This window comes from Salvelinus alpinus, chromosome 8 (assembly GCF_045679555.1).
Source record: "Salvelinus alpinus chromosome 8, SLU_Salpinus.1, whole genome shotgun sequence".
In the NCBI taxonomy this organism is placed as follows: domain Eukaryota; kingdom Metazoa; phylum Chordata; class Actinopteri; order Salmoniformes; family Salmonidae; genus Salvelinus; species Salvelinus alpinus.
Window position 1 is genome coordinate 80613547 of NC_092093.1, and position 18401 is coordinate 80631947.

General features: G+C 39.5%; 1 protein-coding gene across 1 annotated transcript in view; it reads right to left on the reverse strand.

The window, feature by feature from the left end:
* LOC139583762 (cadherin-10-like) overlaps positions 1-18401 on the reverse strand; it is a 63309-nt gene that overhangs the window by 26517 nt on the left and 18391 nt on the right. Inside the window, exon 3 of the mRNA XM_071415202.1 lies at positions 9565-9859. Within this exon, the coding sequence (XP_071271303.1) occupies positions 9565-9859 (295 nt within the window). The remainder of the gene's footprint in view (positions 1-9564; positions 9860-18401) is intronic.

The following is an 18401-nucleotide window of genomic DNA, read 5'->3' on the forward strand; positions in this document are numbered from 1 at the left end:
ATAACCACAATGAAATTTGATGAGCTAATTTGAAATGTGATCCAGCTCAAAGGGAGGCAGGAGTTGAGGCATTGAAATTTATGTTGCACAGTTAACATTGCCCAGGGAATTATGCACAACGTATTGCTCTTTTCAGGATAGATATAGCAAACAAAAATAATAATAATCCCAAAATAATTGAATAAAATAAAAGTGCAAGTTGCAATCAAATACGGTTCTTGAGAGCGATGCCATAGGGCCCTCAAACTCAAAGCCAGTTCCACTGCATTCTTTATTGTTCCCCTATAATCAGAGACTTATTTGGACCTGGGACACCATGTAAATGCAATTTTCAGGTAGAACAGTTAACCAGCAGGCTCTGGACCTCGTAGGGTATGAGTTGATTACCCCTGCCATAAGGGAACCATTTTAGGGTCTCTGAAGAACCATAAATGGGATGGTTCTTTGAAGAACCATACAACAATCCAAAACCAGAGATGTTTTGGCCCTCCAGGATGAGAATTTAATACCTCTGATGTAGGCTTTTAAGCCTTATTTGCATACTTCCCAAGGTGCCTTCTGTGGTTATTTTTGTTACCTGTACCACCCATGACTGTTTGCTAGTGACAGGGAGATGGTTATTAAATTCATGCATTTTCAGTCATGTGGCCTTCACCAAGTGAGAGTCTAAGTGAATAGATTGTCCTCAAAATGTAATTCTTTAAAGCTCATGAACAGTCAAAAGCATGTTTTTCATGAAATTGGATGATATTTGAAGGAAACAAGATCAACGTATGGCAGATGACTGTTGCGTCTACATTGATCAGGTTTGATCATAAAGTTACTGTTACCATCCCCCATGTCAAACACTTGCAATTATTATTAAGGGGACAAGGTAACATTACCTTAACTCTCATTTTAATACACCAATGGTAACATGATATTCTGTTACATAATTTAAATAAGTTCAGCCTTGTATCCAACATTGGAAAAGGCGTGTTTGCAAAGGAGCGTGGTTTAAATAGCTAGATAACTACTCTACTGGTGCCAAAATGTTACTGTAGGGGTCAAGAATTATAATTAAAAGTTAACCATATTCATGGCTTTGCCCCTACACAGTCATGTGAAATCCATAGATTAAGGCCTAATTAATTTACTTCAATTGACTGGTTTTCTGATATGAACTGTAACTTAGTAAAATCTTTGAAATAGCTGCATATTGCTTTTACATTTTTGTTCAGTGTTGTTAGCTAGGGTTTGAAGTAGGTGTATCTACCTGTCAGTTATAAAATCACACACACACACACACACACACACACACACACACACACACACACAGTCTTGTACAGCTAACCTTGTGGGGACATACAATTCAGTCCCATTCAAAATCCTATTTTCCCTAACCCCTAACCCTAAACCTAACCCTAATCCTAACCCGTACTCTTACCCTAACCCTAACCCTAACCTTAACCCTAACCCTAACCCAAAAACCTAAACTTTATCCTAACCCTAAACCTAACCCTAGCTCCTAACCCTAACCCTACAACTAACCCTAGCTCCTAACCTTAATATTTAACTTAATTCTAACCCTAACACTAATTCTAACCTTACATTTACATTTACATTTAAGTCATGTAAATGTAACCTTAACCCTAAACCCCCTAGAAATAGCATTTGACCTTGTGGGGACTAACAAAATGTCCCCAGTTGGTCAATTTTTACTTTGTTTACTATTCTTGTAGGGACATCTGGTCCCCACAAGAATAGTTAAACACGTCCACACACACACACACACACACACACACACACACACACACACACACACACACACACACACACACACACACACACACACACACACACACACACACACACACATACACACACACACACACACACACAATGAGAAATTGAGATTGCGTGCTACTGATTGAACACAGACAAATACAAAACGTTCTTGTGCATGTGCAGCATCTCTCCTCCACGACCCTACATATGACTCAAGTTCACGGACAAAATAAACAACATTTCTGACAAAATAAAAATGTATTGAAAGCATTGTTTACTAATGGGGAATGCAGTCAGAGGCTATACAAGTGGTTCAGATTACAGTCACCCCAGTTCTCTCTTTGCTGAAGCCGAATGTGCACGTTTCAGTGCCCAACAGGTCGTAGATCGGATTTTTTTCAGATGTCCAGGAGGAACAAGAGAACAATAATTTAGAAGAGGAGGTGGTATCTGAAGAAGATGGGAAAGAATACAACCCAGAGCACGATGCATCATCTTCAGATGAAGAAGAAATCCCCCAAGCTGAAAGAGACATTTTTGTCAAAGAACAGCAAAATATCATGGTCCTTGTCACCATATGACAACCAGGGCAGGATGGCAGCACAAAATGTCATAAATGTGACCCCAGGGCCCACAAGACATGTAGGAGCCCATGCCCAGGACATCGCCTCAACATTATACATATTCATCACACCAGCCATCGAAAAAATCCTCCTGGAGATTACAAATTTGGAGGGTTTCTGTAAATATGGAGACAACAGGAAAAGGATGGATGAGATTGACCTGCGTGCCTACATAGGGCTGCTAATCTTAGCGGGTATGTATAGGTCCTGAAGCGAGGCTACATGCAGTCTCTGAGATGCAGAGAGTGGAAGGGTCATTTTCCGTGCCACGATGCCACTGAAAGTCTTTCACACTTTGTCAAGAAAGCTACGACTTGATAACCATGAGTCAAGACCTGCAAGACGTGTGAGAGAAACTGGCGGCCACAAGAGTGGTCTGGGAGAAGTGGGTGGAGCATCTGCCATACCTCTACAACCCTGGGCCTGAAGTAACAGTGGATGAGCAACTGGTTCCATTCAGAGGTACATTTTTATTTTCAAATCAAAATCAAATCAAATTTTATTTGTCACATACAGTGAGGGAAAAAAGTATTTGATCCCCTGCTGATTTTGTACGTTTGCCCACTGACAAAGAAATGATCAGTCTATAATTTTAATGGTAGGTTTATTTGAACAGTGAGAGACAGAATATCAACAAAAAAATCCAGAAAAACGCATGTCAAAAATGTTATAAATTGATTTGCATTTTAATGAGGGAAATAAGTATTTGACCCCTTCTCAATCAAAAAGATTTCTGGCTCCCAGGTGTCTTTCATACAGGTAACGAACGGAGATTAGGAGCACACTCTTAAAGGGAGTGCTCCTAATCTCAGTTTCTTACCTATATAAAAGACACTTGTCCACAGAAGCAATCAATCAATCAGATTCCAAACTCTCCACCATGGCCAAGACCAAAGAGCTCTCCAAGGATGTCAGGGACAAGATTGTAGACCTAAACAAGGCTGGAATGGGCTACAAGACCATCGCCAAGCAGCTTGGTGAGAAGGTGACAACAGTTTCTGTGATTATTCGCAAATGGAAGAAACACAAAAGAACTGTCAATCTCCCTCAGCCTGGGGCTCCATGCAAGATCTCACCTCGTGGAGTTGCAATGATCATGAGAACGGTGAGGAATCAGCCCAGAACTACACAGGAGGATCTTGTCAATGATCTCAAGGCAGCTGGGACCATAGTCATCAAGAAAACAATTGGTAACACACTATGCCGTGAAGGACTGAAATCCTGCAGCGCCCGCAAGGTCCCCCTGCTCAAGAAAGCACATATACATGCCCGTCTGAAGTTTGCCAATGAACATCTGAATGATTCAGAGGACAACTTGGTGAACGTGTTGTGGTCAGATGAGACCAAAATGGAGTTCTTTGGCATCAACCCAACTTGCCGTGTTTGGAGGAGGAGGAATGCTGCCTATGACCCCAAGAAACCATCCCCACCGTCAAACATGGAGGTGGAAACATTATGCTTTGGGGGTGTTTTTCTGCTAAAGGGACAGGACAACTTCACCGCATCAAAGGGACGATGGACGGGGCCATGTACCGTCAAATCTTGGGTGAAAACCTCCTTCCCTCAGCCAGGGTATTGAAAATGGGTCGTGGATGGGTATTCCAGCATGACAATGACCCAAAACACACGGCCAAGGCAACAAAGGAGTGGCTCAAGAAGAAGCACATTAAGGTCCTGGAGTGGCCTAGCCAGTCTCCAGACCTTAATCCCATAGAAAATCTGTGGAGGGAGCTGAAGGTTCGAGTTGCCAAACGTCAGCCTCGAAACCTTAATGACTTGAAGAAGATCTGCAAAGAGGAGTGGGACAAAATCCCTCCTGAGATGTGTGCAAACCTGGTGGCCAACTACAAGAAACGTCTGACCTCTGTGATTGCCAACAAGGGTTTTGCCACCAAGTACTAAGTCATGTTTTGCAGAGGGGTCAAATACTTATTTCCCTCATTAAAATGCAAATCAATTCATAACATTTTTTACATGCGTTTTTCTGGATTTTTTTGTTGATATTCTGTCTCTCACTGTTCAAATAAACCTACCATTAAAATTATAGACTGATCATTTCTTTGTCAGTGGGCAAACGTACAAAATCAGCAGGGGATCAAATACTTTTTCCCTCACTGTACACTTGGTTAGCAGACGTTAATGCGAGTGTAGCGAAATGCTTGTGCTTCTAGTTCCGACAATGCAGTAATAACCAACGAGTAATCTAATCTATTTTCATATCTGTAATGTAAGTGATTTTCACTGTGAATTGTATTATGTATTGCTGTAATATCATTGATTTATGTGATTGTTTTCTGTGACACTGATACTAATTACTGATAGTAATCTCTTTTGTCAAAAGGTCGCTGTCCTTTCCGGCAGTATATGTCCAGCAAGCCAGCAAAGTATGACATCAAGATATGGGTGGCCTGTGACGTACAATCCAGCTACGCTTGGAAGATGCAAGTCTACACATGGAAGAACCAGGGGATACGGGTTATGCTTAATGTGACAGATGGACTGAGGGAGCACAATGTCACATGTGACAATTTCTTCACCTCTTATGAACTCAGCCAGCAGCTCCTGAAGAGGAAGATCAACATGGTTGGCACAGTAAGAAAGAACAAGGCTGAGCTCCGCCCTGCACTCCTCGCAACAAGGGGGAGAGAGGGCTTCTCCCTCACCACCACTCTAGTTTATTACCTCCCAAAGAGGAACAATAATGTGGTCCTCCTGAGCACACTGCACAAAACGGCTGAGATCAATGATCATGAGGACAGGAAGCCAGCCATCATCCTGGACTAGAACCACAACAAAGGAGACGTGAACAACCTGGACAAGATGATTGGAACTTACTGCAGGAGGATGACTGCCCGCTGGCCCCTGGTCATCTTCCATAATATCATTGATGTGTCCTCATACAATGCCTTCTTGATATGGAATAAGATCAACCCTACCTGGATGCCTGATAAGCGGAACAAGAGGAGGGTGTTCCTGGAGCAGCTGAGAAAGGCACCTGTAACCCCACACATTCAAAGGATGGAGCGCATCACACATACAGCAGCCTTTGCAGGGCTTGTGAAAGCTGTTCAGGGGGCTGAATCTTGTCCTGATCCACCTGAGGCTGCAGCTGGGGCAGGCAAGAGGAGGAGATGACAATTCTGCCCCCAAAGAAGGACTGTAAAACAAATATCTTATTTTCTTCTTATTTAGTGTTGTTGTTCATACATCTTGTGGGTGGGGGCAATGGTTAAAAAAATGGGAGAAGACTAGAATTTTGGAGTTGAATTCCTTATTGTACAGTATATAAGAATATCACTGTTATTGTTTTCCTTCAATAAAATGCATTCAAAACTACTTTCTGCACATTTATGCTACTTTCTTAGGCTATACAAGTGCTATCTCTTGCAAAAAAAATATGTTTTCACCTATGCAGTACCTTTAGAAATAATAATAATAAACCTCTGGACAGACCGGGTCAGTAACTAATACTCTTAGTAAAAGTATTTATCTTCAACTTGCCATCTGTGGATTCTATTCGATTAGATAGATTAAAATTGTATGTTAAACATCACAGCATAGTTGAAAGATATGTGTTGCGTAGAAATCAGAAGAGGGTGGCCAGCAGAGATAGGTGGGATGGACTGAGGGAAGCTGAGGGTTGGGATGTGGAATTGGAAACAAGTGAGAGTGGAGTTGCTGGGCGCGGGATAGAATGACGGTCAAAGACAAAAGTAAAAAAATGAAGTCAAAATAAAACACAACAAAAAGTATGTTTGAATGACACTGAGGGGCAGTGTTGTTACAGCTAATGCCTGTTTTCCTGAGGCTGATGCCACACAGCTGTTTGTACACATGCATATACACACACTCTCATTCAAATGCACACACATGCACATACATGGACACAAACACGCATGTAAATAGTACCATACATGCACTCAAACATATTCAGTTGGCCTTGCTGTTAGGATTTTTGTTGCCCTTGATGTCCTTTTTTTGTTGCATTGCTGTTTTCTGTTTTCCTTTGTCTTTCTCTTTTTTCTCTTTTGTTAATTTTGTTGGTTGTTGGTGCATGGGGGGGATAGTGGTGAAACTTACGCACTCCAAAAACTATGCCTAGAGTTTCTTGTTTTATCACCGCGTAATTCATTTTTGCTTTGATCAATGTCCTCGATGCGAAAATGATAGGCTTCTCTTCACTGGAAGGCATGGGACACGACTCCTCCCACACCATAGGGACTAGCATCCCAAGCTATTTGGATGGGCAATGACGGGTCAAAGTTTTGTCCGTGCAGATTTCCCGAGTTTTTTCTTGGTTTTCATGAACGCTTCCTCACATTGTTTTGTCCATTTCCATGTTTTGCCCTGACAAAGCAACTGATGCAACAGCTTCAGCTTCATTGCTAAGCTTGGGAGAAAGTGTCCATAGTTATTCAGTAACCCCAGGAAGAATGTAGTTGGCTCATGTTCTGAGGAGCTGGGGCGTCCAAGATAGCCTTGACCTTGGACAAAGCCTTGTGAAAGCCTGTAGCGTCGATGACGTGTCCAAGGTATTGAACCAAGGATTGGAAGAATGCACATTTCTCCTTACAAACTCGCAGTCCATAGTCCTTCAATCTCTGTAATGTTGCATCCAAGTTCTGGAGATAATCCTTTGTCGTTCCTTTCCAGTAACAAGGATGCCAACCAGGTAGCATTGGTCTTCTGGCAATCCACTCAGGATTTCAGAGGTCCATCTCCTTTTGGAACAGCGCCAGTGCTCTTGTGTTTCCGAACGGTAGACGACAATACCTGAAGAGCACATTTTGCGTCAGAACAGTCAGCAGCTCTTTTGACATTTCTTCCACGTGCATCTGCAAGTAGGCTTGGTAGTGGTTTATTTTGCTTTTGACTGCCGGCTAAATTGAAATGTGGTAGCAGATACTGTTCAGCGGACAACACCAGGTTAACTGTGACTTTAAAAAGTCTCCACATATCCCATTTCCACCATCCTTGTTAAGGACTGGTACGATGGGTGTCGCCGGTTCACTCACACTGACCGGCTCCGGGACTTTGTTTTTGACTAGAGCAGGGAATGTCAACTAGATTCAGCTGTGGGAAGAAAAACATTTATTGAGCGGATGGTCAGGGGGCTTGAACATTATAAGAAATTTGTCGACGTCAAATTGACAGAAAGAAGCCCAAACAGATAAAATATTTGACTAAAACATAATGATTTCAAAACTTGCCTAATTTGTATACAATCATGTCTATCTTATGTTTGGGAATACTGGGTAACATCATATCATCATTAAAATCACATGGAGGTGATTTCCTGGTGTTTTTACAGTTTTTTATGTCCAACAATATTTTAAGAAAAATATGCGGTATATATATATTTTTTGCTCAGAAAATTTGGGGGGCCAAAGAAAACCCTGCCTGCTGGGTGCCAGTTGGGGAACCCTGGACTAGAGCGTCCAAGTCAGCCTCAACTTTTGGTCTGATAGCATAAGGTACCGGTCGTGTTTTCAGAAACTTTGGTTTGTTGTTTCACTCTAATATATTTCATGAAACCCAGCTCTCCATTAAATATTTCTCCATGTTTCTTTAAGATAGGCCTGTGTCCCCATGTGTCATTGTATGCACTGATGGCCAGTCCATGATGATTTTCTCCAACCACGAACATCCCAGTAGTGATGGACAGTTTCCTTTCACGAAATAGACTGGCATTTTTTCAGTTTGTCCCTTTATCTGAACTGTGACATCAGTGATGCCTCTCATGGCGATAGATTCACCCGTGTAAGACTTTAATATGATGTGTGCTGGCTGAAGTGGGAGGTGTTCCAGTGTCTTTTTGTCAAACTGTCTGACACAAGAGATACAGCTGCCCGTGTCAATCTCTATATACACCGGCTGCCCCTCTAGCAAGGGAGAGACATAGTAGCCGTGCAGCCCCCCAGCAACAGTCAGTATATTCAGTGTGACTTCCTCGTCTGATTGGTCACTTGCTCAACAGCCTAAACATGTCTGTTTTTCTTGTGTTGGAATGTCTCTTTCTTGTTTTCAGTCTTACACGTTTTCTCTGAGCTCTTTTTGTATCTGCAGGCTCGTTCGACAAGGTCCTTTTTTACCACAGGCTCATCAATCTATGTCCTTACGCCAGCATGTAGACGCCTGATATCCTACTTTGACACAGTGGAAGCATGTGCCTTGATTTCCCTCTCCTGATTTTCAGTTGCAACTTGGTGCACATTTCCTGATGAATCCAACTGCTGAGCCTCTTTTGCAGCTATTTCCATGGACACACTGACTGTAATAGCTTTTGCAAGGGTCCGATTACTTTCAGTCAATAGTCTCTTGTGTAGCTTCATGCCTTAGCTCACATACTAGTCTGTCTCTAATGCTGTCATATAGAACATCAAACTCACAGTGCACTGATAGTTTATTTAATGCAGCAGCAAACATGTGTCTCTGATTCTCCCTATTCCTGACTTGTTCTGTGGAACCCTTCAGCAATAACTAGTGATTTGGTGAAAATGGTCCTTCCAGTATTTCCACAATATCCCCACACGTTGTATTACCTTGCCTGTAGCAGACTGCGGAGTAAATTACATTTCTTTGGCCCCATAATATTAAATAATTTAGGCACAATTTTGTCCTCATCAATGTAATATGCAAGAACAAAATATTCAAACTGTTCTGTACGTGAGCTCCACGGTTCAATACTTTCATCAAATGTGTCCAGCAATTCCAGCCACAATTCCAGTCACAGTTAACCTCAACATCCTCTCTCTGGAATCAGTTAATGATTCCATCATTATGTGAACACGATAGAGGACGATTATTTGCCATATTGGCAAATAGGTTTTTATTTAACTTGCAATTACACATTCTATTAATTTGTGGGCTCATAATTGGAAATGTATTCCAGTTTGCCCGTTTGCCTTTTTAAGGCTTTGTTTGTATTTGTGCCTACTGGTTAATCTATATTATCTTAATTAAGTTCAGTGCAATGAGGCAAAACCTTCACTAAAGATTCAACCTTCCACTATTACATATGCAAATTATGGTGTCAATTACATGATTTGATTTCCAGTTCATTATCTCTGCCTTTGTTCACTAAGTTTAAAAAAGAATTGTCATTCATATTTCTTAATGGAAATACAGCATCACAAAAGGACCAACTCAGACAAAGCAGTTGTTTTTTACTCACCAACATCTGACATCTCCGGGACACTGGCGAAATAGATGTCTTTTGAGAACTTTGGCTCATTGTCGTTGATGTCGTGGATCTTGATGTTAAATTCAGTATCAGCCTCCAGTGTCTTGTTGGTCCTCTTGTCCACCACCTTAGCGTGGAGTGTGTATATGGCCCTCTCCTCCCTGTCCAACCGCTTAGTGGCGTGAATGTCACCTGAGTTCTCGTCAATTAGAAACAAGCTCCCCACCCCGTCGCCAGTTAGAATGTACTTCACGTTACCTTCCCCTCGGTCCATATTGGAATGCAGCTGTGGATAGAAAGAAGGAGAAACCACGTGAGAGATTTCTTTTGAGATGGAGAGAGCATTCAGAGTCAGTCAGGAAATTTGAAATGTACAATAATAGCAAGTACAGTTGGCAGGTTTATGTAAATAACAGATTCAACACGAAATTCAACATTACATCTTTACATCTGCGTTGGATTAGTCTCTCTGGACAGATATTCATATACAGCCAAGCTAGCTATAACATAATAATAATAATAATATATGCCATTTAGCAACTATCTTGAGATGTTGATTATTGCTCACTATATTGGCCTTGGATACATTAAATTCACAGACATTTGATTTCAGAGTTTATATACTCTTGGCTGACGATTACCATCCCTCACAATTTATTTACTTAATTTGAGAAATGGAAAAACAAGAATGCTAGCACAAGCATGCTAGCTTAGAGACTGATCTAAAGGCAATGGTTCTTGTTTGGATCTTATATGGTTCTTGTATGGACCGTATATTACACCTGTTTTAATTAGAAAACAAGGGATACCCTTGTCTCATCGCGCACTAGTGACTCTCGTGGCGGGCCGGGTGCAGTGCACGCTGACCAGGTCGCTAGGTGTACGGTGTTTCCTCTGACACATTGGTGTGGCTGTCTTCTAGGTTGGATGTGCGTTGTGTTAAGAAGCAGTGCGGCTTGGTTGTGTTGTGTTTCGGAGGACGCGTGGCTCTCGACGTTCACCTCTCCCGAGTCCGTACGGGAGTTGCAGCGATGAGACAAGACAGTAACTACTACCAATTGGATACCACGAAATTGGGGAGAAAAAGGGGGTAAAATAATAAAAAATAATTTAAAAAACATGAAGACCGGCTAGTGGAGAGACTGCTCTGTTTGGCACAGAACATCCATCTTGAATCTTGCATTCCAACAGATACTTAGCAAAGTGAGTGTGTACTTAAAGCTTGACCCTCAAATTCATTGTAATGCTTCTTATCCTAAATGTAACTTGCACCTGAGGTGGCCACGCAGGGCGTGCCCTGTCTGATCGAAATAATCATATTCTGTGGGTAATTTTAAACGAGTTCTGTATTTGATGTTACAACACCCACATTAATATACTCCCACATAAAAAATTGGTATAGTATATACTAGACTATGGTATAAATACTATACTATTCACTCCAGTGTATTTGCAGACTTTAGTATTTACATTTAATTTACCATAGTATTTACAGTTAACTATAGAATGAATACTGTAGTATACTGGAGTGTTTTTGCAGACAATACTGTAGTGTTTACTATTAATGTTTTTGCTTTATTATCTTTGACAAAGAAGTGCAAGCTTCCTCCTAGAGGAATATTCAAAGACCATATTTTCCATAATCTGTAGCTAGCTCACAATAGGGTCTATTCAAGTAATTCAGCATTTCTGCTCTTTTCTATAATGTGTAGTGTACACAATATATGGTCAACTTGGCATGTAGATTTCTTACTTATGGATGGCACAAATTGGGATATGGGGGAGGGGGCAGGGTATATGCAAATTATTACTGTAGTATTTAGTATAGTTAGAAAAGTGATGTGTTTTTGCGGACTGTAGTGTTTTTGCAGACTTTACTGTGGTATTTACAACAGTGTTTTTTTGTGGATACTACTATGTATAATATAGAATTCTAGAGTATACTACAAAATTCTATAGTAAGCAATACATTATTGAGGGATACAAAAGTGTGTAAGGTAGTATAGTATTCCACAGTATGCTACAGTTTACTACAAAATTATATGGTAAACTGTAGAATTGTTTAATGTGGTCTGTAAGAAGGCAGAGGCGTCCCCTTACAAGTACTACAGGAGTCATGCAGGAAATAACCAACAAATGCTGCAGGAAAACCCATACTTTCCTGTGGCTTCCTTAAAATTAAATTAAATTTAAAAAATCCAATTCACCCTTCTACTATCTAGAAGTCACCACTAGCCGGTCTCCGCCCAGTAACCTGCCCTGAACTTAGTCACTGTTACTTGTAGGCTACCACCCAGTACTCTACACTGCACCCTATAGACTGCTGCCCTATGTATATCGTTATTGAACACTGGTCACTTTAATAATGTTTACATACTGTTTTATGCATTCCATATGTATATACTATTGGGATGGCATATTGCTGCAGATTGCTGTCGTAGCCATGCTGTTAAGTGTGCCTTGAGTTTTAAATAAATCAGCGACAGTGACACCAGCAAAGCATCACCACACCTCCTCCTCCATGCTTCATGGTTGCAACCACACATAAGGAGATCATCCGTTCTCCTATTCTGCGTCTCAAAGACACATCGTTGGGAACAAAAATTCTCAAATTTGGACTCATCAGACCAAAGGACAGACATCCACTGGTCTAATGTGAATTGCTTGTGTTTCTTGGCAGAAGCAAGTCTCTTCTTATTATTGGTGTCCTTTAGTAGTGTTTTCTTTGCAGCAATTTGACCATGAAGGCCTGATTCACGCAGTTTCCTATGAATAGTTGATGTTGAGATGTGTCTGTTACTTGAACTCTGTGAAGCATTTATTTGGGATGCGATCTGAGGTGCAGTTAACCTTTCACGGCTACTAACCCCGGATCCGGGAGCACCCCCCACCCCCCACACACTGATTAGCATAGATAGCATAGCTTCACAAGTAGATAGTAGCATCTAAATATCATTAAATCACAAGTCCAAGACACCAGATGAAAGATACAGATCTTGTGAATAAAGCCACCATTTCAGATTTTTAAAATGTTTTACAGGGAAGACAAAATATGTAAATCTATTAGCTAAACACGTTAGCAAAATACACCACTATTCTAACTCCATCAGTTTCTTACTCCTTCAGGTGCTATCACCAATTCGGCTCAACTAAGATATTGATAGCCAATAACCTATAAAAAAAACAATCAGATGACAGTCTGATAACATATTCATGGTATAGGATAGTTTTTGTTAGAAAAAAGTGCATATTTCAGGTAGAAATCACAGTTTACAATTGCACCGACCATCACAAATCCACTAGAATTACTAGATAGAGCAACGTGTATGACCAATTTACTCATCATAAAACATTTCATAAAAATAGACAAAGCATAGCAATGGAAAGACCCAGTTCTTGTGATTTCAGACCATATTTCAGATTTTCTAAGCGTTTTTCAGCGAAAACACAATAAATCGATAAGTTAGCATACTACATGTTCCAACGTTACCAGAGCATCGATTCCAGCCAAAGAGCGCTATAACGTAACCACCGCCAAAAGATATTAATTTTTTCACTAACCTTCTCAGAATTCTTCCGATGACACTCCTGTAACATCATTTTACAACATACATATACAGTTTGTTCGAAAAGGTGCATATTTAGCCATACAAAACCGTGGTTACACAATGAAAATACTAGGAAATCAAGCCTCAATATGTCTGACGTCATCTATCAGAGTGATCTAGTTTAATTAAAAGCTAATCATATACTTGACTAAAAAATACAGGGTAGACAGGAATCGAAAGACAAATTAGTTCTTAATGCAACCGCTGATTTACATTTTTAAAATTATCCTTACTTTTCAATACAGGGTTCGCCAAGTGAAGCTATACCAAACAAAATGGCGATATATGCGTTTAAAATATTTCGACAGAAACACGGTTTATCATATTAAATATTGCTTACTTTGAGCTGATCTTCCATCATATTCTTGGGCAATGTATCCTTTCTATGTTATAAACGTCTTTTGGTCGATAGATGTCCTCTGTCCTTCGAAATGTCCATCACCAACGACCGACACCCTAAAACGTGTCCAAACTTTCAGAGTGCACGACAAAGAAATTCCTCAAAATCGCACTAAACGGATATAAATTGATATAAAACGGTTAAAATTCACTACATTATGATGTTTTTAACAACTATAACGACTGAAAACATGACCGGAGAAATACTGCTGGTTAGAAAACGATTTGGAACGAGGCAGGTCCGATGGCCTTCACGCTTGAGGCGCACGTTGAGAAAGGGGGGTCTCTGTACATTTTTGTCATTTATAATGGCTGTGAACGTCCCATCGACTTCATTGAAAACGTGATGACGTACAGACACCCAGAGGAAGACGTAGGCAGTGTCGGTTTCTTCATAGCATTCACTGTGGCCTTATAAACAGACCCCAGATCAGAGGTAAAAATTTCTGAAATCTGAACCCTGTCATGAAAAGTGCTGTAGAAATTGTTCTGTACCACTCAGAGACAAAATTTCAACTCCTATAGAAACTATAGACTGTTTTCTATCCAATAATAACAATAATATGCATATTGTACGATCAAGAATTTAGCACGAGGCAGTTTAATTTGGAGACACAAATATGCTAATGCGGAACAGCACCCCCTATAGTTCCAAGAAGTTAACTCTAATGAACTTATCCTCTGCAGCAGAGGTAATTATGGGTCTTCCTTTCCTGTTGCGGTCCTCATGAGAGCCAGTTTCATTATAGAGCTAAATGGTTTTTGCAATTGCACTTGAAGAAACTTTCTAAGTTCTTAAAATTTTCCACATTGACTGACCTTTATGTCTTAAAGTAATGATGGACTGTCATTTCTATTTGCTTATTGTGAGCTGTTCTTGCCACAATATGGACTTGAATTTAGATGTTTTTTACACTTTTTTTGGTTACTGCATGATTCCATATGTGTCATTTCATAGTTTAGTGTCTCACTATTATTCAAAAATGTAGAAAAGAGTAAAAATAAAGAAAAACTCTGGAATGAGTAGGTGTGCCCAAACTTTTGACTGGTACTGCATATATATATTCTGGACTCTGACATTATTCGTTCTGATATGTCTTGATTTTCATTATCATTTATTAATTTATTTGTGTGTTTTGTTTTATGTTGTTCGGTATTACTTCACTGACGGAGCTAGAAACACAAGCATTTCGCTGCACGTGTGATAACATCTGCAAGATTTGATTTGAGTTCAGATCATGGAATTCTGAACACATCATGCTTCTACGCCTACATTTAAACGTGTCTATGGCGCTATATTTACATGCCAGTAACCATTCCTCAAAAGGAGGCATACGTAAAATATGATAATAGCAAAACAACAACTTAATGGCAGTAGCTAAATAACTGCTGTAACTCGATAACCTCTGTAGCTAGCCAGGAAGCTAGCTAGCAAAGTTAAAGGGATTGCAAACAGGTTAGCATAACCATCTATGTATCTAGCCAAACAAACATTTGTTTTTCTAAATATTAACTAATTGGATAGCATTTATAAGGCCAGTAAAAACATACACTAGGAAGTTATTTCCTCCAACGTTATAATGAAAAGGTGCCTCTCACTCCCAAAAGACATGTGGGCGGAATGCTGATGACGTCGCTCACTGTATGCACTGTCAATAGCCTGATTGAGTCCAGACTGAGGAGAAACCTACATACGATGTGTCACTGACCAAATCTGAACATAATCAGACTGCAATGCGACTTCTGTGTGTCAAGACATGTCTTTTCAATGCAAACATTTTATTCTGATAGCAGAATTTGCATGTACTGTAAGTGTCAGGTGTAGACATTCCCCAAGTTGCCTACAAGACTCAGCAACATGAAAATGCAATAATTTAAAGGAAATAAATAGGGGAAATCATTGCATCACAAGAACACAACACAACATATATTCTTGTACTTTTGTTTCTGCTAAGCTTGGTCAAATGTACCATCTAAGTGCCTCTTTCTAGACTATTCATCGTCTTGAAATACATTAGCATTACTTCAAGTAAGTATGATGAGTGACTGGCTTGAAGCTCATTACTGCACTGCTGATACTACAGTGTCAATGTCTTATATTTAGCACTATATCTCATGGGCCATCACATCCTAAGTGACAAGCAGTGAGGGACACAGCATCATAATATTCATGAATATTAATATCAACACACTGAGGGAGAAACTCATTATTTTCTGCAATCTGAAAACCAGGATCAACAACAATGCAACTTTGGGAAGAAAGTGAGAAATATGCAAATGGTACCCTATTCCATATTTAGTGAAAAGTAGGAATAGGGTTCCATTTTGGGACGCTGATTATGAATACAGCTACAGTTTGAATAGTTTTACTCATGATGTTCATTGCTGAACATTGAAGAATATGATGAGCCAATATAATCATTTCAACATAAAATTTACAGTGGCTACTCTTCAATTGTGTTCAGATTCTCCTAAAGTACTTTGTTTTTACCCAGTGTTCTTTATTTTCCCACTGCACATTCCGCTGATGACTCTTGCAGTATGTTTGTGTCCCAAATGGCACCCTGTTCCCTACATTTTGACTACTTCTGACCAGGAATATTTGGGACATATGGTATGCTTCTCAGACTCAATGGTTAACACCAATAAGAGAGAGAATTGACAGAAAGAAAACAAAGAGGAGACCATCAAATGGAAGGGAAGAGGGAACTCCATACAATGGAGCCATGCTGTCAGGTCTGCCAGCTAATTGGAGTTTGACAGTCGTCAGACAACACAGGACTAGGGGTTTTACTATATACCTGCTAGCACTTATTGAATTAGACAAGTCAGAAAATACAGAACAGGCTCAGACGGTAAACACTAAAAGGTAATTATTGGAGGTCCGTTTATGGGCAATCTCACAAGCCACAGTGCAATCCACTGTTTACAGTACACTGTCTGTCTGCCAGTCTGGATAACTGGCAGGCTGGCACACTAGTATGGAGTGGGCAATATACCCCTGTGCTGCATGTATTCATGCAGTATTATTGAGTCCAGTGATTTATGCAGATTTATACAGTTGATTCATGCAAAATGCTAATCTATTCATGCAGTATTATGAAATGGATTAAGTATTATACAGTCGATTCTTGCAGCAGTATGGAATCGAATCATGCAATTCATGCAGTATTATTGATTAATGTAGTAGTATTGAGTCGATCCATGGATCCACGAGTAAAATAAGTGACAAAAGTGTATGAATTGCTATGATATTTCCTATCTATGACCTAATGCCCCACATAGGCTATGCAGACACTGTCGTTTTTATGAACTTGTCCTCCATAAATGCAATATTGTTTAATGAGTTTGGCAACAAAATAGAATACATATAATTCAATAGGGATGCATTGGATGCGGTTAGAGGTAAGCATAGATAACTAACATACAGTATTGTATTTGCCCAAGTAAGGCTTGGTCGATTACAACCAAATTATTATAAGTGTACTATATTACATATTTGACCACAAACATTTTTTACTTTTACATTATCGTGTAGTTCACCAATAAAATGGTCTGACGATGATGTGGACATACTCGGCATTCATATCCAGAAAGAAAGAAATTCTCACGACAATACATCTTAATAAAAATTTTGCAAAAATATATATAATCTTGCTACCGTGAAAAGGAAAATACCTGTCTATTTGAGGAAAAATCACCTGATTAACTCTTCAGTCATATCCGAGTTGACCTATTTGGTTATGGCCTTGCCCGCCTTTACCTAGCGACCAGTTTTTTTTTAATTATATGTGTGAAAAATATTTACATTTATTTGGAACAGCAGGCCAGACAAAATTAAACAGGCCAATTTATATAATGAATATGAATTCAGAAGGCAGAAATGATTAAATATTAAAGCATTAGACCTCTCACTAAAGGCTTCAGTCATACAAAAGTTATACTTAAATCCAAACTGGTTCTCTAGCAGATTAGTAAGAATGTCTCACCCCATGTTCCCTAGCCTTGTTCCCTTTATTCAGATTACAACCTCTCACTTTCGGTTATTTGAAAATGATATAATCTCCAAAATATCTCTATTTTTAAAACAAGCCATATAAAAAGTTGGTTGCAATTTCAGTTTAATCCACCAGAAAAAAACTGAACAAATAATACAACAAATATTATGGTAAAACACAATTATAAACTGGGTGGTTCGAGCTCTGAATGCTGATTGGCTGAAAGCTGTGGTATATCAGACCGTATACCATGGGAATGACAAAACATGTATTTTTAATGCTCTAATTACATTGGTATCCAGTTTATAATAGCAATAAGGCACCACGGGTGTTTGTGGTATATGGCCGATATACTATGGCAAAAGGGCCTTATCCAGGCACTCAGCGTTGCTGAAATATACTAATTGATAAAAAAAAATTTTTTGGGAAAAGATGTTTAAAAAAGGTATAATCTTTGTAAATTATATCACACATGCATCTAACAAAAATATCTGGAAATGTCTTCTCTATTCAAAATTACAACCAACTAATTGCAGCATTACTGCAAAATGGAAGAGGCAAGTTGAAGGGGGGAAAAGTAAGGAACTTGTCTGTTGCCTCTGCATTAGAGACCAATATTGGATCAAGAAATTTGTGATAGATAAAAAAGTATACCAGTTTCATTTAAGGAGCAAAAAAATGACAGCTGTGCCATATAGATTGCAAAATAGTTGGGAAGAAATTTTTGATGTACCGATTACATGGCACATGGTTAATGAACTGATACGCAAAACGACATGGATTCAAAACATCGAATTTTTAATTTAAATGATTAGATAAAATT